This window comes from Gasterosteus aculeatus, chromosome 16 (assembly GCF_964276395.1).
Source record: "Gasterosteus aculeatus chromosome 16, fGasAcu3.hap1.1, whole genome shotgun sequence".
Lineage (NCBI taxonomy): Eukaryota > Metazoa > Chordata > Actinopteri > Perciformes > Gasterosteidae > Gasterosteus > Gasterosteus aculeatus.
Window position 1 is genome coordinate 8909782 of NC_135704.1, and position 27211 is coordinate 8936992.

Below are 27211 nucleotides of genomic sequence, written 5' to 3' on the forward strand. Positions count from 1 at the left end.
AGCAGTATGCCCTTTGTTTGTGTGTGTTTATGGGGATGCACAGTGTGTTGTGACCTCTTCATCAAGATTTTGGTTGAATACAGTATATTGCAGAAATGTGGCTCACCATGTACTGAACTGCTCTAGAGTGTGTGAGGCCTTGGATCAAATAGCATGGTTCCTTTCTCTTATTATCATAATTCTGAACTTTAAAAGTAAAATGTACTTAACATCTTCACTTAGGCCGAACCTGTTTGATTGTAGAGGGAGATTTGCGGTCGAGGGCTGAGCAGCCGCAACGTGGACTCCAGAAATGGGCGATGGTGGCGGCAGATTAGGCCGATAGAATGATGAGTTGATGAAGGTTATAAATTAGTGAAGGGCTGAAAAGAAGAGGCGACAAAGAGGGTGCGTAACAGCAAACACGAACATACCAAAGGCGGAGAGATCAGAGAAATCCTTTTTAAAAAGAGACATCAGCAAGACGATGGGGTAAGGGCTTAATTGTGTCGCTTTGCTATTGACTGTTAAAGACGAGCTGGTCAGAAAAGCTGATGTCTTGATTGACAGACCCAAACAGCAAGGACATAATGAGTGAGCATGCGTGAGGGGGGTGGGTGGCAGATATGCAAAATAAACAACAGTTCTAGAAATGCAAAAGTGAAATCTTCTCGACAGAACTTACACTACAGCTTCATGCGCATGAGAATTCAATCACAGGCCTAAAAAGGAAAAGTCTGGCTAGTGTGTGGGTGTACAAACCCGAAGCCTTTCCTTCTAATGTGTCACCGATTACAGTCTGCTGTGTGTTCCGATACTCATCCCACCATACTGTGGAGTACGTCGCCCTGTCGTACTCTGCAGAGCATCAAGCCACCTCGCTTGTTTGGGCCGTTATTAACCTGATCTTCTTCAAGGTGCCATGTTATGAGGAAGTTATGACGCTGCAGTGTGTTCTAAAAACACAAATAATGTGTGATTTGGAACACAATGTTAATGCAGTCAGTTTGATATCATTATGTTACAGCTTTGACATTTCTCTTCTCTCACATTTTTGTGTACTTTTATCTGTAAAATGAGATAGTTTCCTTCCTGCCAGTCAACGTTTTTCTCTTCGGTTTGACTGTTTTCAACGTGGCAGAATCGTCCCAACGTTTTACCACATGACCAAGTTTAGAATTCTACCAAACTCATCCGGCCACCCAAATACATATACGCTCAGTTACTATATTGATCTGCACACTTTAACCACCAAACCTGCGTTTGATTCAATAGAGAAAGAACGGGTCCGGCAATATAAATACCTTGAACAATACTGCCTCATAGTGGTGGTTTATTAATTTACCTCTCAAGCTTCCATCAGTCCTCAAGAATCAATCCTAACTCTGTTAAAAGAAATCCTGTTTTCTATATCTTGCTTGGTTTTCAAATGTTGAAAATATATTCCTACCACTCTTCAGCCACAATTTAAGATCCGTGTTCATTTTGTCGTTTAACAACTGTCGGTTATGTAAAACAAAGGGAACCATAATGATTTAACTTTTTAACTTTAACCGTGTCATAATAATACGTTGAGTGCTACGGTGATGCCCTCTTTGTGTGTGTGTGTGTGTGTGTGTGTGTGTGTGTGTGTGTGTGTGTGTGTGTGTGTGTGTGTGTGTGTGTGTGTGTGTGCAAAGCAGGAAAACACTGAAACAACACTTCTTGACCACGTGTGACTTTTTATTGCTTTGGTTCACATTCCATAAGAAGATACTGCCACACATCTATCAGCAAAGAAGACTACAAGTTAGTAAAAATGTTGTTCTTTTTGTTCTTTCCAAAAATTAATCATGTCTTCTTACAAACATACAGTCAATGCAACAGTCTTAAAATATGAAAAACGTACATTAACGGTCGTATCAATGCACACAAGAACCAGCGTCGCCCTTAAACTGTGAGAAGGTCAAATGCTAAAATGTGTCTCACAGCGTGAGTCTGCGCTGTGTCACATTGTTCATTGCTGCAAACATAAACCTTAATGCCCTAATATCGCCTGAATATCATTCAATTATCAGCTGTTTACTTTAAAATCTTGTTGTATAACCAGCAGCGCTGCATAATGGAGACAGTTTTCATGTCTGTAGCGGATTTTGGGGATTAGTAAGTGGTGCTGAGGCGACGCATACAAAAGGAAACTCAAAAAAAAAGATATAAAATAAATCAAGTTCACATAGGTACCAGAGCAAAATAAGCACGTGTTACAATCTTCCGACTGTTGAGGATTTACAATCGCAAATAAGGCACAGGAAATCCCACAGTGGCAGCTGTTCCAATAAACAAAGCCGGAGAATGTGAGAGGAAGATTTGTGAGAAACCCAAGGCATACTTTAAGGCTTTAAGGCTTGACAAGTTTTGTATTGAAATTCTTGCTCATTGTTCACAAAGAAATGTATCTTTACTCTGATTAATGCATGATTCCGCTGTGTTTTTTGAGATTAACTAAATTCTGTAATCACAATTATAGCCTGTGTGATTCCTCCAGACAGTGAAATAACTGAAACCAGCCGCTCTGCACATTGTGCACATCATCAGACACGAGATGGGGCGTTATGTACAGCGGGAGTCACCCCTAGTTGTTTGTTTCTCTTTGCATTTGAAAGCATGCAGTGAGTATTGTTATTTTCTCGTGAGGTAACGACATGCTGTGATCACGTGAAATTAAGTAGAACCATTTTTTCACAGCCAGGTCAAGGATGCTTGTTTTCATCGATGAGCACGGTTTCTTTTATTGTCTGGCCTCCAACAATGCTTTGTGCTGATGGTGCACGATCTTTATCGCCCGGACGCCTGTTTGTACAGCACGAAAAGAGAGGATTTGGCCTGAGGTCGCTACTATGGTTCATTCTCTGATAGGTCAAAATGAGCCCTGCTCGCTGCCAAAGTACACAGTTCTACATAAAGGCTACAAAACACGCGTCTAAAATAAAGGAATGTACACATCACATTGAAAAAGACATTCAACATGTGGTCTTTTTCGGGGGTTTTCCTCACTAACTCAGTTCTTGGCCGTGCTGCCAAGTATATAAACATGAAAAGGAGAGATGCCGTGAAATGTAAGCACATCTCTCTTCACTTGAAATAATCCCATGTAAGTGGTGCATAGATGAGGTTTTACGAGGGTCGAAGGCCTTGCACACAGTCTAAACCGCCGATTGTGCAAAAAACAAATGGTACGCTCTCCTCAACCTGAAAATGAAAATTTTCTTCCTCTTCTCAATGCGCTGTTTACCTCTGAATGTACCAGCTGTGACTGTGATTTGTGTATTTGGGGGCAGTCTCACCCGTGCCTTTTGCCGTCTTTAACCTCTACTTTATGTTTCATCTGATCACAAACACGCAGATTTTTGCCTCAATTAGAATTGTAGCCTGTGTTCTGAAGGTTTAAATCTATCCCTGTTGATTTTGTTTTTTCATGCGTTGGTTGTCAACCTGCCTGTTCAAGAGTGTGCGTCGTCTTGAGTTAGATGTGTGCGTGCTCTCTCTTTAGTTGAACATTTGGTGTGTGCAGGTGTACATGTGCTCTCTCTCTCTGTGTCACATGTTCATACGTTAAGATCGTCTGACCTGGCCCTGCTGCTGGCTTTGCTCAGTCGGCTCAGCGGTCTGGTGTCTTCTATCGTATCCGTGACCTCCATCCTTGTCTCCTCTGGATTTACCCCCTCCCCGTTCCCCGCCTCCTCTACCTCCAGATCCTCATCCGCACCCTTCTCCACTCTCTCTGCTTCTGCCTCTGCCGGCTGCACCTCCTCGGCCTCCTGGCGTAGCGTCACCCCCGCCGTCTCGGTGGTCTGGGCGTAGGAGGGCAGAGTCTCGTCGTACGCCTTAGAGATGCCCCCCATTGGCAGCACCTCCTCCGCTTTCTCCTCCAGCCCCAGGAAGGGTGGGAGCCCTCTGCCAGCCTCCATGCCCACCTCGGTAAGCGGGTAGAGCTGAGTCATGGGAGCTTTCTCCTCCTCCAGCAGCCTGTAACCCTTCGCTCTTTGAAGGGCTGGCATAGCCAGAGGGGGCAAGTTCTTTCCTGGTGGCGGCAGGGGGGCCGTGCCCTCCCCTTGAGCCGGGGCCGGGGCCGGCTTGCGGAAAACGAAGCGGATCTTCTTCAGGCCCAGGTGACTGATCTCCACAAAGTTGAGGAAGAGCGAGACGCAGGCAACGGCCAACATGAAGATGATGAAGACGGTCTTCTCCGTGGGCCGGGACACAAAACAGTCCACCGTGTTGGGGCAGGGCCAGCGGCTGCATTTATACAGCGGCAGGATGCGGAAGCCGTACAGGAAGTACTGTCCCACCACGAAGCCCACCTCAAACAGTGTTTTGAAGATGATGTGGCAAATGTAGGTCCTCAGCAGGGTGCCCTCCAGCCTGAACTTCTTGCTGCCCTTGGTGCTGGTCTCCTTGGTGGTGCGGACGCTGCCCTGGTCGGGTGCCAGGGGGAGACGCTCCTCGCTCAGCTCCTGCTGCCGGCTGAGTTCCGCCTCCTCGCGCTCCTTGCGCTTCTCCTCCATGTGCACATGGTGCACGGCGTGACCCACGTACACCAGAGACGGCGTGGACACGAAGATGATCTGCAGCACCCACAGGCGGATGTGGGAGATGGGGAAGGCCTCGTCGTAGCACACGTTTTCACATCCCGGTTGCTGCGTGTTGCAGACATAGTCAGACTGCTCATCGCCCCACACAAACTCCGCCGCCGTGCCCAGGATGAGGATACGGAAGATGAAGAGCACCGTGAGCCACACCCGGCCGATCACCGTAGAGTGCTCGTTAACTTCCTCTAAAATATTACCCAGAAAGCTCCAGTCACCCATGATCGGTCCGTAGCACTGCGGAATGAAGGGTGGGGTAGGAAGAGACACAGAGGGGGCAGACGAACGGGGAGGGTGGGGCAGTGGGGGGCAGACAGGGAGACGGGATTAGAGAGGTCCGTACGTAAGGAATGTCGGAAAAATAGTCAAAAATCAAATATAAGTCATAATTCTGTTCCACCACACGCAATTCATATACAAAGCCTGACAAATTTCAAACTAAAAGTTGTGTCAATTTTTTTTTTAATTAAATTGGAATAAAACATGTTAGGTTTGATATATCAAATAAAGAATGTTTTGCGCAATATAGTTTTTGTCGGCTGGACGGCTTCTTGTTCTCAATGTAAAAAGAATTAGCTACATTAAGAGTGGTGAAAACTAAAAAGTATCTTGTTTAGCTCTTTAAGTTTTTTTATAGAAAATTCTTAAATTAAAAATGTAAAAAGAGATCAATATATAATAAATTATCCTTTCTTCTTTAATGTATGGCACAGGTTAAATGTAATCAAATGGGCAACTTGCCACAGCTGCGGCTCCCGCGAAGTTGAGTCCTGTCCCGTTCTCTTGGCACCCGGCAGGGAAAAGTGAACTTTTTTCTGCCCTCTTTCCCACCTAAAGCCCCGTCCTTGTCGCCCCACTGAGCAGATGTGAATGAATCGGCTCTGATGGTTGGTTTTTAGTTTGCTGCAATATTTAAGCTTGGAGCCAGACGGCCTTTATTTGCCGGGCGACGTGTGGTGACGCAGGAGACAATAGGATCAACAGAGCCAGAGCGCGGATGTATGGGAGCAGGCCTCAGGCTCCCACACCAACATGGACACAGTGCGGCCGGGGCACCGGGTCCACAGCAGAGCAGGCCGGCTGCACGCGGGCAATGTCCTCACACATGTATGTAGAGGCATGAAACAACCGCAGCAGCTGATGTGCCTCCAGCTCGGAGACGATAAAGGAGAGTTTTATGTGCTCCTGCATTAATGCAGCACATTGTTGTTTGTTCGGCTGTTGAGTTCTGGCAGCAGCAGGTTGATCTAAACTTTGGGTTAAAATAACAGGAACGCTCGAACGTTGAGCCTTAAAAATTATTTTCTGATTTTGTTTACTGGAAGGCGGGGTTATTTTTTTTTTTTCAATTAATATTTTTGTTTACATTTTTTTCCACACTGCTTCAAATTTACAAGACATCAAAAATGTATATAAGAAAGATTGATGTGATTTTTGTGACAGTATTCTTCAACAAAATAAAACAAAAAACATTTTGATCATACGTTTATAGTTCTCTCTTTCTCTTTTTTCCAAGAAAAGTTAGCTCCTCAGAATTAAATGGTGGCGTTTGTTTCTTTTGTTTTCTTTTCAATAGAAAAATTGGACTCACACTCGTTTTCTCCTAGAAATTCACACATTCTGTTCTCATTGTTAAAATGTTTTAATTTACAAAACTCAATAACCAAAGGATGGAAACCATTTCTTAACTAGATTCAGTGACAAACCAATCAATATACATATTGTTTTTTTTCCCCCTTTTTTTTTCAAAAAATCCCATTTACGTATTTTAATTCTTTTTTGTAATCTTTTTCTTCTCATTTAAACAGTACATCTGGATTCATTTTCAGTGAAGCCTTGTGTGTGTTTGTATGCACGTGTGTGTGTGTGTGTGTGTGTGTGTGTGTGTGTGTGTGTGTGTGTGTGTGTGTATGTATGTATATCTGTGTCACTCAACAGGAATGTGAAGAATCTGAGCTATTGAGTGAAAGCGCACACTGAAATGTCTCTATTATGGAGGTTAGTCAAACTTTCCCAACTCGGAGAAGAAAAACATTCGCCGCGGTCTCTGATCTCTGAATCACCGCTGATGTTTGAACAGAGTGAAAAAGACCGCAGAGACGACACTCTTTGTGAAACCCCTCCAGGTTTGCACAAATGCAATCAACATATTTTTTTGACAAGTGAAAATATTAGGGATGAAATGAATGATGTAAAAATCGTCTTCATGGATTTTGACTAGTAGATCTGATACCTTACCAGATAAGTATCACTTAATCACACACAAGCACGCCAATGGTATTTTTACACTATGCCGTTTATCATGTTTGTATCTTATCATGATCACATACTAATAAAATCAAGAAATAATTAACTTTTTTTCTAAAACTTTTTTTCTAAAGTTTTGCATCAATTAATTTTATTGTTTGGGGAATTTCTTTTGTTCTCATGCCTTTTTTAAATTCTGTCTCATATAAAAGAGAAACTAACTATACAAATCAAACTAAGCTTACACTAAAGCTTCCACTGCTGGAAGTCCTATTTGTTGTGGCTTTTCTGTTGAAGAAAAGATTTCCATTTGGTCACATTTTAAGCTTTTGATGGTTTTAAAAACTCATATTTAACGTTAAACAAAAGTCTTTCCATGTCCATATGTTTTATATTAGACTCTGGGCAAATGGGGAACAGGATATTGTTACCCACATTTGATTAGTACAAACTTTGTTGGAATGCACAATGCTACAATGATGTGGTTTCCTTATGCCAACATTAACTTGTTTCATCATAAACCACATGTTTGGTCAAGCTTATTTGAAGAAAGCTTTTGTTTTCCTCTTATCCAAATTACCGGCACCCACTGATGCATCATATTGAAAGGAAGGAAAAAAGCAATTATATGGCAGTCTGAAACAGTCAGAGACATTTTTTTATGGTCACACAAAACATTTCCCTTTGCACAATCTAATTTCCAGGTTCCATGATTGTTCTTTATTCCCAGGAGCCAATAAAGTTTGAAACATGGTGTTTTCTTTGATGTCTGATTTCCCTTTGATACAGAGATTTCTTGAGTATATCTATCCAAAGCACCAATATAATCCATCAATTCAACATGACCTTTTATTAGAAATAAAAACTATTGCTTAATATTTTGTTCTTTGGAGATTGGTTTTGTGTGGATAGAAAATGTGTCGTATAAGGTCACCTCCATTGTGGTCACACAAGGAATTGTTTAAAATATGTTGAATTATTAAAAGATGCTTTTTCTTTATCTTTTTCATTTGTAATTTAGAAAAATATCCCTGTTTTGTCAACACTGTATACTATATACACTTATACAGTGTTGACAAAACAGGGACATTTTTCAATTCCTTGTGTGACTACAATGGAGGTGACCTCATACGGGCCACATGTAGACATCGACAAAATCAGAAATCATCATTTAATAGTCTTCACTCCTTTTATGGACGCATCTCCACTCTGCCGATCTTATTACAGCCGACTCTCGCCCGTCTCTCAACCAATAGCGTTCTCTGTCCTATGTGACATCACTGGGCAGGTGAACTGGAGACGCCACCTCTCAATGTCTGCTCTCTGATTGGTTGGTTTGTGGCAGGTTTGGCCTCCACACTGAGCTTCACTGATCCCGCAGCCTTTCACAAATGGATGATGTAATCTTAGAACCAGTGTGAGGCTCTATCTTGTTAAATGTGCCCAACATGTTTGCTACAGTCCCTCTCTGAATGACATCCAGGAACATGAGTGTGTTGTGTTAGCTGGATAGCTAAAGCTAGTGTCCATACATCCAGGAGCAGTGATATCTTACACACAAATGTCCTCAACAAAAAGCCCAAATACTGGCTCCTCTGGGCCCCGGGGCGGCACGTGGGCTCAGCGCGACGGGTTGGAGTACGGAAGCCATGTTCAGAGCTCTGTGGAGGCATCAGGGTGTATCCACTGAGCCGGGGGAGCAGGGGACTCCCTTTAAAGAGCTGTGTGTTGCTATAGTGGACGCTTGCATGCTAAGCCCTACGGTGGGCCCGTGAATGGCACCGGGATTTCACATAAAGACATGATGTCATGATGCAGGGTGCGGACTCTATTGAGCAGGTGCAGTGAGGCGTGAGGCCAGATTAGGCCGCCGAAGCAGGGCAGCAAATGGCCGTTAATCAGAATGCTAACACGCTAACAAGCATATCGTGCCGCGATCTGCCTATGGTGCGATGGTGCCGTGCGCTTCCTGCTCGCAGGGCCTTTGAGAGTCAGGCAGCAGCTGGAATCTTACTGCCGTAAGGCCTTATCAATCTGACGCAATTTCAGACACGTATTTCGTTCAACAATATGCATTATCTGAATCCAACACGTGGTTTGTTTTGGCCTCGTGGTAACCTCTCACACAATGTCCCACCGCTCCCTCACCCAAAAACACCTTTCAGGACGAGTGTGTTTTTCCACTGAAAATAACCTTTTCTTTTACCCATGTGCCAAATAATGAGCAGCAATGATTTCCTCTCGTGATCGGATGATAATGGATTAATACTAAAATTACAAGGTAGTTTCTGATCATTCGGGGGTTCTGGATTCAATCCTTTGCAGTTCGGGTTTGGCCTCATCGTGTCGTTGCTGATGCTCGTGGTTGGTCCGTGGTTCTCCGTCTGAACTCTTCTCGGGACAACAGAGGGCGTTATCAGCAACAAGGACTGCCGCAAGGGGGAACCGGCCGTTACTAACTGCAAGCTTGCTGAGCTTATTCATGTGGCGCCTTTTGAAAGAAAGGTTACATGTATGGTATATTTGCATGAAGTTGATAGTGTTTAAAGTGGGCTTTTTGACTCAGCTCTGACCTCTGCTTAAAAGAGCGAATACAAACTTTAATGAAAGGCGGGAAATCCCTCTGACTTCCGTCATCAATCATATGCTCACAACTAACTTATATTTTGAGAGGTCTTAAAATAAGTCTGAAACTCCATTTCATTAGCGAACAGGCAAAAATCTGCTCTAAGTCCTCTATTCAGTAATGTTGAGTCTCAAGTGTGTAATGCATGAAGACTGCTGTATTTTATGACCTCAGCAGTTTCGGTGGACAGCAATTCTTCCTAGAGCTTAATAGTACACCATCAGAAAAGCAGTCCCTATACAACAAAAAATAACTGCCATTAACCCAAATGTTCTTATAGCACCTGAATGCTGTGAAAACACCAAAAACTAATAATAGTCCTCCTCTCAATAAGGACGATACATTGCATACGGTCGTGCCTCATAATTAGCGAGTGCAATCAAGGAACTGCAATGTGCTTTTAACGTTATTCAGAAGAATCTCTGTGAATGGAGACTTGTGTGTGAATGTTGATTAAAGCAACTTTCACTTTAAAACATCTCGTGCTGTGCAGGTTGTATTGTGTACTTTGTGTCCGACTAAATGTACAAAAACCACACTGCGCAAATACTCCACCACAAGTAAATGTCCTTCCCTAAAATAAATATGTGAGTATCCGATGTATCAGGAATCATTCTTCCAGGTATTATTTTAACGAAACCATCAAATGGCTTCTATTGGATTATAGTCTTTCAAAATTCAGATGACCACACAGCATATTGAAGAAAAACGTCATGACTCCAAGCCCTTGATGTTTCTATCTTTTTCCTCAGTCACTAATTTAATTGTCTGTGTGAGGTTCACATTCACAGAAAGGAGGCATTCACAGCAGGTTTAAAGAGATGATATCAGCGATGGCCTCCACAGATAGGTGGTGACCTGGGGGCAGCGCGGTCCCATGACTGAGCGAAAAACCACGACCTTAATGGCACGAGGCTTACGCTTAAAGACAGAGAGACACTTGTTTCCAAACACTTGTTTATTCAGAGTGGAAACCTCCATACATATTTTTTGCCCATATGCGTGCCACCATTTCTCTTTGTGGATTAGTGACCTGCTGCCTCAGTGACAAAGCCCTCATTTCTCCTCCTCATAGGTTTTTAGTTTCTTTTTTTTTCATGAGTCATCTGTTTAGAGCACTTCCCTTTGTTTTGAACGGAGATTTTAAACGCCAACAAGCAAAAAACAGCTTACTTTGTTATAAGAACCCTTTTCACACATTTGTCTCCGGGCACTTTCTCATTTCCTCTGAGAACCAGGCAACTGTTTCTTTCCTGCGGTGGTGAGAAAGTTTGAAACTAGCCTCAAAGGCATGTAAATTGTACAAAGTAAACAACAGGGACACTGTGGGCCACTCGCTGCTGTAACAGCCAACGGAAACTGATCAGAAGATTGTTAAAAGCTACAGTTTTAGAGCTTGATGTTAAACTGAGTTTAGATGCATGCTTATCTGAACTCACAAAAATCTGAGTAAGATGAATGCACACACGTGTCCTATCTGTTCCGCAGACATAGCGTGGTGTTTTTGAGGGCAGGTTTCTTGCCATCCAGCTGGTCTTGGATTTGTTTGACTGGGTCCGGCACGCTGTCCCTTCTGAACTGAGGTTTTCTACAGGAACTGGTGCACAAAAGCACTCTTAACACATACAATTTGGAGAGCTGATAAAGTAAAATGCGTCATTTTAAAGGAAAAGTGTCTTTCTTAAAAAACTGAAGTTTGTTCCTCCATAAATATTTTTCACCGCCTATTGTATGACAGTTTGCACGAGAGTTAAATACGACTTGATCGCTGGTACGATTACAAGAGAGAGTGGTGAGTTTAAATGGTGAGAAGATTTGACTGTTTGGACTCAGTACCTGCATTTGTGCTTAAGGTTTCCACTTCCACGTCCTGTTGCAACACCCAGACAACCCTCCTGTGTCTGTGAAAGGGACTCTGTTTATAGTCGCCACTATTGTCTTGTGCGTTCGTTCGGGTGTGTGAGTCCAGTGTTCACGTCTCTGATGCTTATGGTGTGTCACACGGGAAGTTTTGGTGAACCTGTGTTCTGTTCACACCGGCTGTTCCCGTAAGTTATTTAGCATAAAATACACAATAGCAGGGGAAAGGGATTTGTATGGTGTACTGGGGGTTTAACTGGTTTAAGGCTCATCGGTTGACTGGATTATTTTTGGGGCCAGGTTATCTCTGTGTTCTTGTGTATGTCGTCAGTGAATCATTGACACGTTCAGTGACTCTTCCTGCTGCCAATGTGATGAATTTTTTCGAGGACCTCTTTAAATAATGATATGATGCTTCTCAATTTTGTAAACCAGACATTTGTCCAGTTTGCTGTAATTTACTTGCTTTCTTGTGCCCTTTCGATTTCCTGGTCCTAATGTTTTGCACCAGATCAACTTGTTGACTAATCAATCCAATTACTGTGTATTGCTGCCACCTGTGGTGTCTAACATCAGACACAGTTTGCGCATGTCTGAGGGGCCTTGTGTGTAATTGTAGCTGTGTGACTATTCCCATATGTGCCCTACAAAGGATCTTTAGTTTGCCCAAAGGCACCTCTACAAACATGCTGGTCCCACAGACATTATTACTAAAAGAAAACTTCTGTATTTAAAAATTTGTTTAGCCTTTCCCAGAACTATTTAGATCGGACCATGCGTCAGGAAACCAAGCAACCTGGCAGCTTCATGTAGTCTGGGTGTAAAACAGAGAGAGACGGGGTGAGAGACGAGGCATGAATTGTTCTCACCAGTGAAGAAAGGAAGTGGAAGGGCAGCTTCCGCTCTGTCTAACGCCGGCATCCATGGGAGGGAGAGGAGAATCGACATGCACACAATGGAGAAGGGCTGGGGGGGCGGACATGGGCGTTAATGGAGGGAGGATGTAAGTGCTGCCTGGATACAAGAGGCTGGATGAGAAAGAGTGAGGTTTAGGATGATTAGGATGTAAGCCCTCGAGATGATAGTTGGACAGAAAGGAAAGTGAATGGTCTCCTCTGTTGGACTCCTGTAGATTAACATTGATTTGTGTTACAAATTCAACTTTATTGTCATTGCACAGAGTAAAAACTGATTTTGAATGCTGTTGAATAGAAACATTTGGCACTAAGCTAACCGTCAAGGATATTTGGGGATGTAGTTCACAATGAGTCACTACTAAGGAGAAAAACAAAAACATTCTGAAATGCCTGTATGGTGGATGGAGTCTCGTGAGATACTTTGATTTTACATTTCACTCGTCTGAATGGTTTGAACGCATGTGGTATCAGTGAATTCCACCAACCAATTTGAATAAATTCAGGATGTTAGACATAAAAATCAAATTCTAGGCCGTAAATGGTTCAGAACAAAATGCCTTAAATAAACTAAGAGGGGAGACATCAATGAAATACCGCAACGTGTATGTCAACATTTAACTTGCTACGGGTGTCTTGACAAACATAATCACCATAGCAACGACAGGTTAAGAAAGTTGCAAATTGTTGTAGGTTTGTAGTATCAACTATTTTTGTGAGGAAGAGATCAGGGAACCACACTTGTCATCACTTGGTGTTGCTCGGCTTGCTGGTTGTTGTGTGATTCATAGCAGAATCTAACAGGATCAAACACTTGTTTCTCTCTCACCATCAGCTCCGGGAAATATTTTTTATGTTTGAAATAAGGTTCACACTGAATGGACTTTCTGTGCGTGTTTGTGGCCCTTTGCACATGCGTTGTTTGTGGCCCTTTGCACATGCGTGAAGTTTTCGGGTCATTTAATAGGATACACTTGATTATTTATTGATCCTCACAATACTGGCCCTGGTAGGAAGTCAGGTGTTAACAGACCTCTAAACCTACGAGGGAACAAAACAAAAGGAGGATCAGAATAATTGAGATTATTGCATGAAGGGTGTCCCGGGCTCCTGAGAAATGCCATGTTAGAGGGAACAGTGTCGGTCTACATATCGCTCGGGACAGGAAGAGCTGTCTGAAGGGCTGGAGGTAGATTTCAGAGAAGGGAAACACCCTCCTTGTCACTATCAGAGCAACACATGGTCCGGCACGGGGTGATTTCAGGCCTCCGGGTCCCCAAAGTCAGTCGGCCGCCCAACACAATGTTATCTGCGGATAGGAGTGCCGGCACACACGGTCAACCGTCCACTGGCGACCGCCCAAAGAAGTTTCTCACACGCGTTCCAGAGAAATGATTTATAATTTACTGTTGCTTCCTCAAATGAAGCGGCCACTTAAACAGTGAACATGACCAACGGGGGAAAAAAAAGTTTAACATTCTCACAGTATAGTATATTATAGAAAATACAAATCTCTTATTTGTTTGGTTTAGAATGATTCCAGTCAAAGGTTCAGCGAGGAGGAAGAGGCTGCATTGAAAGCCTGAATGGGCTTCTCGTGGCCCTTGGCTGCTGCCTGCGTGTCTCAAGTCTGCTGGACCTGATGAACAATACGGCCCTTTCATTCACTGTTTGTTTTCGGGGATGTATGTTGGGCACACAGACACGCATACACCCCATGTCTGTCCTCAATCCTCGTACACTCACATAAAACGTGGACGCCGGACAAAGTCAATCTGTTCACACAAACGCATGCGCGCGCACAAATGCATCAGGCGTCTGTCCTCGTGTGTGAGTGAGTTGTCTTGGGGGAAGGTTCTTGTAGATATCCCTCTTCCTGCATTTGTTTAGACCGCTCCTTCTCCGCCGCTGCACACCGGGATGCTGTAAGTCCGCGGTGGTGATGGGGGGGGTGAATACAAGAGTCCATGTTTCCTCTGGCACGCTCCATATCTTGATAACCTTGATTTCGGTAAGGTGGAGGAGGAACCAACGAGGTTATGTTTGCTTTCAATTTCTTAAACCTTTGTTAAACCGAGTCTGCACAAAGAAACACAGTAATCTCATAAAAACCTCTGGAATAAAAACATCAATATGTTTTATCTACAGCCTGAGCGATACAGCAGGTTCTTTTCACAGCTGACATTTTAACAGAAATAAGCAATGTCTCTGATGTGTTCCAATAAGCTGTGACTGCGAGCCGTGTTGATGGGTACAAGAGGAGGCCACCCCACTGAAGCCTTTCTAATGCTGAGTTTACCGTTTGCAGGTCGGCGGAAAATGTGCATTATTTGGGTCCCACACACACAGTAATGCACGTGTGACTCATACATAACTTCACAAGCTCATCATCATCATCTATGCCTTCACTGTGGTACTGCATTTCACTCAGCGGCGAGGTCAAAGAGCAGCTGGTAGGAATAACATCAGTCTAAATCTGAGTTGGAAACAGATAGACAGAAGTCTAAAATACACAAAGCATGTCCGCCGTGTCAGCTTCACGCGCAATCCCTCACCTGTTTTGTCAGCTCTGTCGGCTCATTATAAGCAAACAGCATGAATACTTATACGTTACCAATGAACATGGGCTCGATTCTCTGTCAGAAAACGCAGTGTGTATTAATAACTTGGCTTCAATGTGAAATGCGTTGGTGAGAGGAGAGTGGGGATTGATGCTGTTGAATCTTCTTAAACCAAATAGACATTGATACAGTTTGTTTAACTTGTCCTGTGTTGACCTGAGAGACCTTTAAAAAAATATTCTCAATACTTTAAATTAACTAAATTATGAATTGCTGCATTATTAATGAATGAATGAAATCCATCTTTAAGAGCTGCAAGTTGACATTTACTTGATACAACTAACAATGATGGCCTGTGTAGTCAAAGGCTTATGCCTCCGTGTCATAGAGCTCCCTCGTTGTCCTAAAGCACATCAGAGAGCTGCACAGTAGCTGCGGGTGAACACATGCACGGCTGAAAATAACTCCCCTGCCCCTCAATCCAGTTTATTCAGCCGAGTTCACAGACACCGACAGTTGAAAGGTACGGAGACATTTAACACCACGGATCTTTTAACTCTTAATCTTTCAGGAATACACCTCAAATAGACACCTTTGGAGCAAATGGACACAATTTTTCAAAAATACTGCTTAGTCCACAGTTTAAAAAGTTGAAAATAAATTCTTATTGAAAATCTTCAGTTTGTGTGTTCAACCTGTCCGCTTGAGTTGTTGATTTGTAGACAAAAAGCTTATTGTGGACTTTAAGATGATTTATCACTGAGTTACAAAGAAAAATGGATGCATAGAGATTCATAAAATAAATCTGGCCTAAAAGCTTCTGAAAAAACTGTATTCCAATGTATTGTTTTATTTTTTTTCTAAACAAGCAGCGTTAAATGTCATTGAGGAAACTGTTAAGGAGAAGACAAATGTGCAAAAAAACAAAACAAAACAGAATTTTCCAACTCATGATTTTTAACATGTATGTATGTATGTATGTAATAAGTATGAAGGAGGCGACAAAAAACAACAAGTCAACAGCCGACTTACACACCATCAACTACAGTAAATGCAATGACAACATGCCAGTGCTGCGTTTCAGGCCCGTGACTCAGTTTGTGCCGACATTGCGTGTTCACCTCGGCTGAAAAACAAAAGTTTCCCTCCTCGCGCTTTCCCGCTCGGGAGCTGCTGTCACAGAATCAACCTCCGGTGGATCGCAGAGATGAGTTGTAGAGTTTATGTGAGGTCGAGGTGACCGATCAAGTGCACATGTCCATCAATCCGGCCTTCGCTTGGACGAGGCTGAAATGGGACGGTGTCAGGAGCAGCGCGGCAGGCGGAGGTCGGGGAGGGTCACGCTGATGCGTCCTGGCAATGCTGGCTTTTTCCATCAAGCACTCGAGTACACGACAGACAGAGGGGGGGGGGGGGGGGGGGGGGGGACGCACCAACACGTGCGCTCGTCCGCCACGCACAAACATTAATCAGACACCCTCCTGGACAGCCTTGAACTTCAACCACTACAGTTAGTGTTGAGTGTTTGGTTGGTTTCAGATATGACTTAACTAAAATTAGATAAACATAATGGTTAAGAATAGTTTCCAGTAGCCATGCTAAGCTAACCATCATCTTGAAATCCACCCAACAAGCATGAAAGTGGTATCATTCCTCTATCAGAAAAAAAGCCAATATGTTCATTTCTCTTTAAATTAAACACCTAGAATAGAAGTCCAGAGAGTGAATTTGACACATCTTAAGCAGAAGACATGTGCAACAATGCAATGTAGGAACAAAGTTACATCATTTGTCATGTTCTATAGAATTGTCTGTCCGTGTTTGAGTGTCCATTGCCTGCCCTCACCACAAAATTAAAGCCATTTGACTGCACGTTGGCCCGTCAGCAAGGACAAATGCAACCTAAAAGATCCCTATTATATAATGCGCAGCATATCTCCAGGCATTCTGCGTTTATGAGAGATTATTCCGGGTTAAAACCAACAGCCCGTAAAAAAAAAAAAAAACGAGGAGGAAAATGAGTTATTTCACTTTTGTCTGTAACTCTTTGTTTGCGTCCCAAAATGCGGCAGATGGTTTTGGATCTCATGGCTCCAAACACCTGACTTCATGACTGTTTCTTCTGTTTCTACTCTTTTCTTTTTAACCTTTGGAAATACAGTATCAGAAGTAGAGATAAAAGCAAATTTGTAATATTTCGTCACCAGTTTGTCTTTGCCTTACTTTAATGGCTTATATCTCTCTCTATATATATATATATATATATAGACTCCTCTCAATATTGGCACAGGACACAGCACAGACAACCGAGCTGTAAACCTAAAGGACCGCGCAGCAAACGACAGCTCTCTGCAACTTCACTCCGAGCGGATTTGCTATTGATCCCAGAAAACAATTCCACTTCCTTTCCCGTTGCCGAAGAATGCTTCCCAGCAAAAAAAATAGAGCACCAGGGATGTAAGCAAAAAGGTGGGGGTGAAGGGGGAGAGGAGGAGATGGAGGAGGAGAGACAGAAGGGAGGGCCTTTGGGGGAAACACTCTTGTGATGCCACGGCTTTTCTTCTCCTGCCCCTCGCGTGGACTAACAGTTTGGCGTTGGGTCCGCACTCAGCTCAGACGCCATCAACTTGAGGCCCGGTTTTCCACCATCTCCACCATCACCTGCCGCTTGTCCTCCGAGCTCAAGGAAGACTTGTTTCATCAGAGCACAAATCAGGAGAAAAAAAACAGCCTTCCAGGAAACAGCAGGAGAGCAGGTAAGCCATCAATTATCACGCAAACACAAGTCTTACTCGGGTGGACGACTGGTGGACGCAGACATTTAGATCAACACTTGGCACTACTGAGCATCTTATCACAAAACCACAGCAGCAGACTCTTAGCGATGAAATATGTGAGAGCGAGGTGAGACGTTATAGTGTCCTTGTTGTCCACTGCAGGTAAAGACATCGCTTCAATCGCTCTTCCTGCTTTCGTCTCACTCTGCATGTCTCTCTCTCTCTCTTCATCGTCTCGCCTCATAACTCTCAAAAGAGACAAATGTATTAAACAGTGCAGCACTGGAGAATCACGCAGGGCCACCAGCAATGTGTGCACACACCTTGAACACTTTGAGGGTTTTTTGGCTCCAGAGCAAACAGTGTCAAAGTCTTACAATGGAGTAGGTGCAAATGTAAAAGTAAAGTTAGTTGGTAAAATGGTCTCAGTACAGCCTTATATATAATATCACCTGATTAGTATTAGCAATGCAACCGCCTTTTTGGTATCTTAACTTGAAAAGTAACTGTAGATATTGAATACACAGAGTGTGGTCAAAATCACGATATATCCAATGAAATACAAGTAAAAAAGTAGTAAAAATGACAAATACTGAAGTAAATGAGTTAACAAATTATTCAAAAAGTAAAGAAACTGCAGGAGCTCAAATGAGTTTCCATCATAAATCAAAGACAAAGCCGATTCAATCTCTGTTTGTTTCAACCCGAAAATGAAGCCGCTCTGTGACATTATACTGAATCCCACCTTCATGCACAATCATTAAAATATGATTTAAAAACTATATTTCAAATGAATTAAACACAACAGACGATTTAAGAAAATATCCCTCAGAATAAAAAGCTGTCAGGCTCACTTTACAAACTAAATTGTGTCCATTGCCAATAATTATCTTACATCACCTATAAACAAGATCTGCGTAAAAAATATAAGTTAAGAAAAACTAAACTGAAACAAGTCACAATCTTTCACCCCCTGAATAAGAGCAGCTATCCAGGGGTGCCGGTCAGGAGAATCCTCCTCCACACCTCACAGCTGGTGGTCCTGAGGGCTCCAGTCTGATGCCATATGCAGTGAAATAATAGATCATAGCAGGGCTGTGAGTCTGTGTACAGTAGTGGGCAGATGAAGAGCCCAGACAGCCATGTAAGGTAGCAGGCAGCGCATCGGCCCGCCGGCTTCACGCTGGGGAGACTGATGTATGGCAGCCTGGATCCGTGTCGGCCTGAAAGCGGTGGCAACAGGTGACTCGCGTGAATTGGAAGCATTCTCGCCCTCATCCCGCATCGGATGTCTCTGTCTCTAACCCACCACGCCACCACGGCAATGCCGCTGGACTTAAACATGCTCGTCATTTATCGTAATCCCGTGGGAGGGATACGCACACACCCATGAGGCCCTGCAGCCGAACAGCTTCTGCAGTATATGCTGGGATTTACCCACCAAAGGTTTTGGGTCCCAGTTTAAAAGCCATGTCATATTTAAACGTGAACTTTTACACTTATGTGCACTGATTATTTATAATCACAGTCTATAAATAGGCTTCATTTACTTCCATTGTGTCCCAGATAATGCCATGAAGCTGCCTCAATCAAGCAGAGAGTAAAAATAACCATCACTGAGCTTAGTAACTGAATGCTGGGTATGTTCGGCATCCCGTATGTCTGATCTCTTGAGGTCAGCTGAGACGGATGCAAACCCTGAATACGTGTGCCGGCCCGGAGGAGCCGTGTGGCAGGTCTGATGCTGCTTTCTCTTACTCTGCCGTGGCGTTTCCACAGTCACTGAGCTCTCACAGCAACCAAGATATTTTGGTTACAGAGCTGCTGTCAGGGGCTTTTTGTTAAGTGGTCCTTTCATATGAGCTGAAATGTAGAGTTTATCTAAGTTAGTTACTTTGTTTTATTGGGGAGTTTTTGGAGAAAAAGATTTATATGACCACACAACCGGCATAGAAGAGATCTGATAACCAACAATTAAGTGAGAAATAAAACAAGAAAGAAACACTGATGATGAACAAACTTCAGATAAGTGTTAACGTCTCACTAAGGTGAATTAAATGTATCATGGGGGAAGTTTGCATGCAGTGCTATTTGAAAGGTCCATAATACCTGAAACTAGCTGATTGATGCGTACCTTTGGAATCGTGAGATGACCATTCATTTTTAATCCTGATTGTGATACAGAGAGCAATGATGACAGGGAAACCTATAATAACTGAACCTCAAAACATGTTTACTCCATAAAAGCCATCTAGTTTCATGTTAAAGCAATGGGAGCACAACATATTATACCAGTATGGTGTCATTATTCTCAGCCATTACTAGTCAGTTGGTAAGTTATATGAATTATTCATCAAACAAAACTGAGTTCTTTCTTGAAAATTCAGCAGAGATGCAGTAAAACCAGTTTTCAGCTTCATTTTGAAAAACTAAAACAAAAAATCCCTCCTGCAACGTAGTGTTGGTTCACAAAAACACACCTCAGTGAATGTCAGGTATTTCATTTCATTTCTAGTTATTTATTGTTATTGTAATCCACTCACAGCAGATATAATACAAAGAAGCAGGCCAGAAATACAATTTTTGTCTAATTTGTAACAATAGGATCGTGTTATTGTACATTTGTCCTACACCAGAATCCTCCTCGCCGACCCAAATTTGGCTGTGCAGGTGTTTTTAGTATCTGACTTCAGGCCCCTCCAGCGTACGCAGGTGTGTCTAGTGTATCCCTCTAGAAAATGTCAAATAATGACGACACTTTTCCTGGAAACAAATGAGCTTCCTTAATGTGTTTTACATTCTAATGAAAACAATTAGTTTGTCGGAGAATGGTTCTTTTAAACCCTCATTTTGCAAACATTTCAACATCTCAAGCAAATCCTCTCAGACACTTATAACAAGTATATTGTAGGCTCTGTAAAGGCTTTTCCTGCATTAATGTTAGTCTAAACATCCCCCATTAAAATGTATGCTCCTCCACCTAATGCTCCATTTGTTTATGAGGACAAGGCGGAGCAGTGACTGGGTGCTGGTCCTGAATGAGGATGCAGAGTCTGTCATACACAGCTTAGTGCTGAAAGGTGCAGATCACTGAATAAATGTTTGATTCAACCCTGCCCCCTGTTGTCTCCGGCCCGTGGACACACTGCAGGCGCAGGACGACCGGCTACTGTTGGCAGAGTTTGTGTTTTTAAACACATCAACTCAATTTGAAAAGAGAAATCATCATCATCAGTTTTTTATTTGGTCTGAAAATACGTTTTTATACCCCGAGGGTTAAAAGCGGCGTCTCAGTCACAACCTTGACACATTGAGAGATGTGAGAGACATAAATATGAATCCATTGCTCCATGTGCCATCATACGGCAATAAAAACACAGCTTAATGATCCTATAAAACCTCCGTCCTGTGCAGGGGGGGGTTTCTCCAGCCTGAGTCCCGATGGATTCTTCAACCAGAGTCACTGCCCTCTAAGGCAACGATGAGGCCGCTCCAACACACCGCTGGATTTATTGTTGTGTTGCGGCGGGAGAAACACAGATAATCATTTTACTCTTCTCCGCAGCAGCAGCAGCCGTCATTTTGCCGTGATGCAGTTTAATTGCGGCAATTTCTCTCTTCCCCGAGCTGCCTGGCTGCCATCCAGATGTGCTAAACGTCGAGCATGCACGTCTGACTTGAAATTGAAATACATGTAATATAAAAGTGGTTGGTCCAGTTTGGACAGAGTGGACACTGGCGTTGGCTACTGTTGATACAACAGAGTCATCTCTCATGCTCAGTCTGTTTATAATACCCCTCACACCTCGTCTCCGTGGAAACCTTTTAACTCAACAACACAAACGCACAAGGAGGCTCGGGTATAACGTCAGACGTAAATTACTCAGAGGTGCAGAATACCTCATTTGCGTAGTTTACCGTTACTTTACAACCAGATTTTCCATTACTCTCCCACAGCGATTATAAACAAATATGACAGCCATGATGGTTTACAGCGAACCAGACCACTCAGCAAAGGGCACAATGCACCCCAGTAAATCCTTGGTTATTGCCAGAGGACCAACGAGATCATGGGTTTGATCGACAATCAACGGCAAAAGGTACTCTTTAAAGAAGAGGAATTGACTGGAAGGTCTCGGCTGGAACATTTTAATATCTCGTTCCTTTTCGTCCTTCGGAAAATCACATTGTTTGATATTGCTTCCTCTGAGGAGGGGAAGACGCTGTTGAGGGAAGGAGACAGAGAAACACGGCCTCTCCCCAGTTTACCTCAGCACCACTTTGTCTACTATGATATAGTATTGTGTATTTTATGTAATAAGCAATGAGATGTTGTTTTTATGGTGCATTCGTTCATGAGGATGAATTCGGACAACTTTGGTGTCCCCCAATCATTTACATACAACATGAGGTTGGTCTGGTTTTAAAAGACTTGAATGAGCCAGTTCACTTGTTGCAGACATGTTCAACTCGGGAAAATCAAAATGACATAATTTCATTTCCACTAAGGCAAAATGATTAGATGTACTGTTTTCTTCTTCTATTCTTTTTACTTGCCTATTTTTTGTATATATTTTCTTTAAAGGGCTATACATTGTTGCAGAATATTGTTAGATATTAATATAGCTGCTAAAGGATCTGGGAATCTTTGTATTGCACCAGTGACAGATTAGTAAATCCTTCCCTATATTAAAGTTTCCACACTTAAACTCATAAAACAGACGCCAAATGAACACACTGCAGTAGGTTGTCTCCCACCGAGATTACTCAGATTTTCCTTTCCGTGTTTGATGTGAAATGAATAGTCGTCATGAAACTGATCCAAACTCCAAGTGATCCTATCAGTAAGGTTAGCTCTGAGCGAGCCCAGGGGGGTACGTTGTTGTCACCAGGGTCTGCACGAGTGAGGAAAGCCTGTTGTCAGTGTGCGCTGATAAGAACATGGCTGTAGCTCCTGCTATTGTGTTGGCAGAACTCTCACTCCCTTCCTCCCCCACTTCTCTGCCTCAGTGATTTACTGCCTGTAAAGATCTTTAGCTTCATCAGGGGAGCTTCAAACCAGTTCCCTGAGTAGGAACGGGCCCACGTGCACGCTGGAAAACAAGTGTCAGACAGTAAAACTTCCCCGTGCTGTGCATCGGCCTCGTGAGTGGATAGAGATCGAACCTCTCCCACGTGTCCTGATCGGGGGGGGGGGTTGTTTCCTGCCTCTTTGTACTTCACAGATTACAAGGTCAACACTCTGATTCTCCTTCTTATTGCCATATATATACTTCACAGACACACTGAGGGAGGGGGTGAGACGGACTGAGGGCCGTGTAGACCATCTGTCTCTCACACAGTGTCAGTGAGACAAGTCGAAGCCCCGCGCGGTGGACTGTACAATGGGAGGAACTGGTTATGGGAGCAGCTGCTGGTGGAAAACACTTGGAGGGAGTTGATAGGTGGTAAGAGAGAATATTAACTCAGTGTTTGCCTTTTTTTCACACGCTGTGATTGTAGTGATTATACTGTATATCCTTCGGGGCAGACCATTAAAATAACAGTTTGTCTTGACACACGGCCTTTCAGGAATGTTCTCCATAACCTTGCCAAGTGGGGCAGTAACTTCAGATGTGTGACGTGTTGGAAAAAGCTGTCAACCACTTACCTTCAGCCCTCCTTAAAGTATGTTCTAATTAATCTGGCTTGGATCTCAAAGTAAAAGTTGGCGGCAGGCAGAGGGACGTGGTGCATTCAGAGGTCAGAGGCGGCCCTTCAATGGGGCTTGATGGGTTTTCGTAACCCCCTCCCCAATGATAGGGGTCACTTTATTGCACTAATAAAGCTGTCTGGTCTGCTGCCTTGTAGGGTAATTATTGGCTGAGACTCGCCAGCCTGTCACTGCCATGTTTGGGTCTCGCCCAAACTCTTACTAATGCTGCAGGTGAAAGCGCGCACGCACACATCGGTTAGATTGACGCTGTCAGACAGATACAGAAAGCAGCGCGTAGGAGGTTTTCACTGTCGCAGAGAGGACAGCGGACATCAAAGCTGTCGTTGTTGGTGAAGTCTGCCGGCCACGGGCCACAGGCACGATCGGCTCAGGCTGGGTCACGGCGTTTAAAGGACAAAGTCCCCTAGCTTTGACTCGCCCCGTGGCGGCCTGTTACACTCTCTGACTGTCAGTCGTACATCATTTGGAATCGCACATGGGGAATGTAATCCCACACATACTGTAATATTGAGTCATTTTTCTTAAAACAACCTCATTATTTACTTTGAAATGACTCTCAAACTCCCTCTGCCTTCCTTCCTCTCTCTCTCTCTCTCTCCCCTCTCTCTCGCTCATGGGAAAGTGGTTGTTCTCATGCCACATTGTCCGGTCCGCAAGCAATTCACAGGCAGAGAAGCTATTTTTGTGATGCCCCGCACACTCAGGTCATTTCATCTGCAGCAATGTAGTGGAGCCATTCGTCTACTGACTGACCATGTCCATGTTTCTCCCCTTTGCCCTCCTCCCTGCTCAGTTCATCCTCCACCTCTCCCCCCCCTCAGTGACTTCCCCTTCTCACCCTCTCGTGCACCCTCTTTCCTCGCACTTCCTCTCCTCCCGCTCCAGTCTCTGTGTCTCAGGTGTGTGTTCGGCCTGTGAGCAGTGATGGGGGATTGGAGTCTCCTGGGGAATTTCCTAGAGGAGGTCCAGGAACACTCTACCTCGGTCGGGAAGGTCTGGCTCACCGTCCTCTTCATCTTCCGCATCCTGGTGCTGGGCACGGCGGCCGAGTCGTCCTGGGGCGACGAGCAGAGCGATTTCCTGTGCGACACCCAGCAGCCCGGCTGCACCAACGTGTGCTACGACAGCGCCTTCCCCATCGCCCACATCCGCTACTGGGTGCTGCAGATTGTTTTTGTCTCCACGCCGTCCCTCATCTACATGGGCCACGCCATGCACATTGTGCGTCGGGAGGAGAAGCAGCGGAGGGTGGAGCAGGAGGAGAGGGAGGAGAGGGGGGAAGGGGGAGAAGACCTGGGGGGGGAGAAGGAGTACCTCCAGCAGAAGGTGAGCGGGAGAATGGTGGCGTCTGACGGGACCGGCCGCGTTCGCCTGAAAGGGGCGCTGCTGCAGACGTACATCCTGAGCATCATGATCCGCACGGTGATGGAGGTGACATTTGTCGTGGTGCAGTACATGATCTACGGGGTGTTCCTCAGGGCGTTGTACCTGTGCAAGTCTTGGCCCTGCCCCAACCCCGTCAACTGCTACATGTCCCGGCCCACGGAGAAGAATGTCTTCATCGTCTTTATGCTGGTGGTGGCCGGCGTGTCCCTGCTGCTCTCCGTGCTGGAGCTCTACCACCTCAGCTGGAAGGGCGCCAGGAGGTGTTTACGCAAGAAGAGGATGGAGAAGAGCAGCCACAAAGCTGTGACGGCGGCCGTCTCCGCGGCCTTGGAGCCCAACAGCCCCCCACTGCCCCCGGCCTCCTGCACCCCGCCTCCTGACTTCAGCCAATGCCTGGCGGCCTCGAGCTCCATGGAGCCCATGACCTCTATGGCCTCGCACCCCTTCAGCAACAGGATGGCGCTGCAACAAAACTCCGCCAACCTGGCCACGGAGCGGCACCACAGCTGCGACGACCTGGAGGATGAGAAAGACTTCCAGAGGATGCGATTCGACCAGGCGCCCCCAGAGGTGCCCCCCAGCTGCTCCCCCTCGCCGCTGCTGCACTCCAGCTACACGAAGGACAAACGCCGCCTGAGCAAGACCAGCGGCACCAGCAGCCGGGCTCGGCAGGACGACCTGGCAGTGTAGGCTCACAACACAAAAGGGAGGGGACAGAAAGTTTAGAACGAGTCTGAGGGTTGTTTATGAGGGAAGGGGTCAAAAGCATGAGGTTAACTGTGGAAATTCTGGCATTGACACCAGAAGCACAATCGTAGAGGACGGACTGGAGGTTCACCGGAGGGAGGGACACAGGTCTGTCGGAGGACTTGTGTGGACTTGATGTGCGCTCTGTGAGCAGATGTTATTTGGGAAAAGATCTGCCTCCTAAAACCAAACTGCAAAAAAGAAAAATATTTTCTAAATGAGTGTGTGAATGGCTGTTGCATATTGATGTTTTAGTGCAAAGATTTTTTAAGAGTAAAAAATGAAGTGATATTTTTCTAAAGAGAAATGACTGAAAATTACTTGGAGGGAAATGACCAAGGGAAACCGCTTGGAAAGCAAAATATGGATCACGCCTCAACTATTCAATGAATTACAATAGTTTTGCCCTGACGCTGCAAACTAAATGAGATGAGATATTTTGAGGCACACCGGGACACAATATGCAATAAACTGTGAAGCTTGCCGCGATTATTATGTTGTTTTGCAGAGCACAGTGAGTCACGGTAAAGTGCCTTAAAGAGCGTAAAAATAAATATAGTCCATATGATGTTTTTTAAAAGATTTATTGAAAAAGCCATTGCAAAAACTGTACATTTAGACTTGTTACCTGATGGCACAATACAGGTCCTAAAATGCATCTTAATCCCTTTACAATCTAAAAGAAAGTGACTAAAACTGTATTCATAAGTTCTGTGACAGGAGTCAATGTGTGCAGAATAGCCTCCTGAGATGTTCCCAATCCAGGGGGATTGAAGAGGAAACAGGAGGTCCTGCCTGGATGTGAGGAGATCCTGCCACTAGGTGGAAACATTGCACTTTTTCAGTTTCTGTCCTGATGTAAATAGTGAACTCGTCCTGTACGTTTCGGTTGATATCTTTTTATGTTGTATGTTATTTCATTTCCGTTGTTTTGCAAAAATCAATGTACAGGTTGGTTAAGTTTATCTTGCACAGTAAATTCACATGAAACAAGAAAAATCTTTTTTTTTCTTTTTTGTTATTTTACACAGACCGCAATAAATGTCATCATTAACTCATCACAAATTAATAAATCATCAACTGTACATTCTGCTCTATTGTCCTTAAGGGGTGTGATTAAAGCAAGTTTTTCTTAGATCTTTGTCAAACATCTGATTTGTGTTACTAATTGACTGACTTATTATTAGTAGTAGTATTATTATTATTACTGCACAGAAATTCCTGTTATTATTAAAAGAACTGATAAGAACTAAATTATAAAGGGGAAATTGATGAGATTATAATGTTCATGCATATTTGAGTATACGTTTCCTGAAGTTTTATTTCAGTATCACCACATGAATTTTCCAGTCTGTTTTTGTCAGAAGGACCTGCAGAGGACAGACTGGGCCGGGGTGTGCAGTATTTACACAAACTAAGACTGTCTCGCCGTCATTGCCAGGAAGCTGAGTGCTGGTATCCAACTTGATCCGTCACAAGCTGATTCAAAAGAAAAGCTCCAGTAGATGCTGACATTTCATTTGTTTGTTGCGGATCACATTCACCTCTACAATGTTATCCGCATTTTAATATCACTGAATGACATCATGCTACACACAGATTATATTCAAGAGCTGCAGCGGAGTAATTACTTCACATTGCCAAAAAAACGTCTCTCTCTATCAACGATGGCAAAGCTGAGGCAACGCTTTATGGTACCTGATGGAGGTATTTGCTACGACCGAATATCAGTACCACTGTGCTCAGGATTTTATGTGGTCGTAAAATGATCAG

At 44.0% G+C, this 27211-nt stretch overlaps 2 protein-coding genes across 3 annotated transcripts; one reads left to right on the plus strand and one right to left on the minus strand.

Annotated features, from left to right (window-relative positions):
• Positions 1 to 1680: 1680 nt before the first annotated feature.
• On the minus strand, positions 1681 to 6083 carry LOC120834312 (gap junction alpha-8 protein). Its single transcript, XM_040202231.2, has 2 exons — positions 5346 to 6083; positions 1681 to 4841 (listed from the first exon to the last, which is right to left on the minus strand). Exon 2 carries the CDS (start codon positions 4824 to 4826, stop codon positions 3564 to 3566), a length of 1263 nt encoding a protein of 420 aa, XP_040058165.2. The 5' UTR covers positions 4827 to 4841; positions 5346 to 6083; the 3' UTR covers positions 1681 to 3563.
• An 11281-nt stretch (positions 6084 to 17364) lies between these two features.
• Positions 17365 to 26586, plus strand: gja5a (gap junction protein, alpha 5a). 2 transcript variants are annotated; one of them, XM_078090339.1, is made up of 3 exons: positions 17399 to 17568; positions 22870 to 23036; positions 24099 to 26586. In XM_078090339.1, exon 3 carries the CDS (start codon positions 24230 to 24232, stop codon positions 25379 to 25381), a length of 1152 nt encoding a protein of 383 aa, XP_077946465.1. In that variant the 5' UTR covers positions 17399 to 17568; positions 22870 to 23036; positions 24099 to 24229; the 3' UTR covers positions 25382 to 26586. The 2 variants fall into 2 exon arrangements, with proteins under 2 accessions (XP_040057180.2, XP_077946465.1); XM_040201246.2 differs by lacking the exon at positions 22870 to 23036 and having other exon boundaries at positions 17365 to 17568.
• Positions 26587 to 27211: the final 625 nt, after the last annotated feature.

What these genes read in the sequence shown, in the direction of transcription:
- LOC120834312 (XM_040202231.2), bottom strand. Translation starts at nt 4,826, where the DNA reads ATGGGTGACTGGAGCTTTCTGGGTAATATTTTAGAGGAAGTTAACGAG.
- gja5a (XM_040201246.2), top strand. Translation starts at nt 24,230, where the DNA reads ATGGGGGATTGGAGTCTCCTGGGGAATTTCCTAGAGGAGGTCCAGGAA.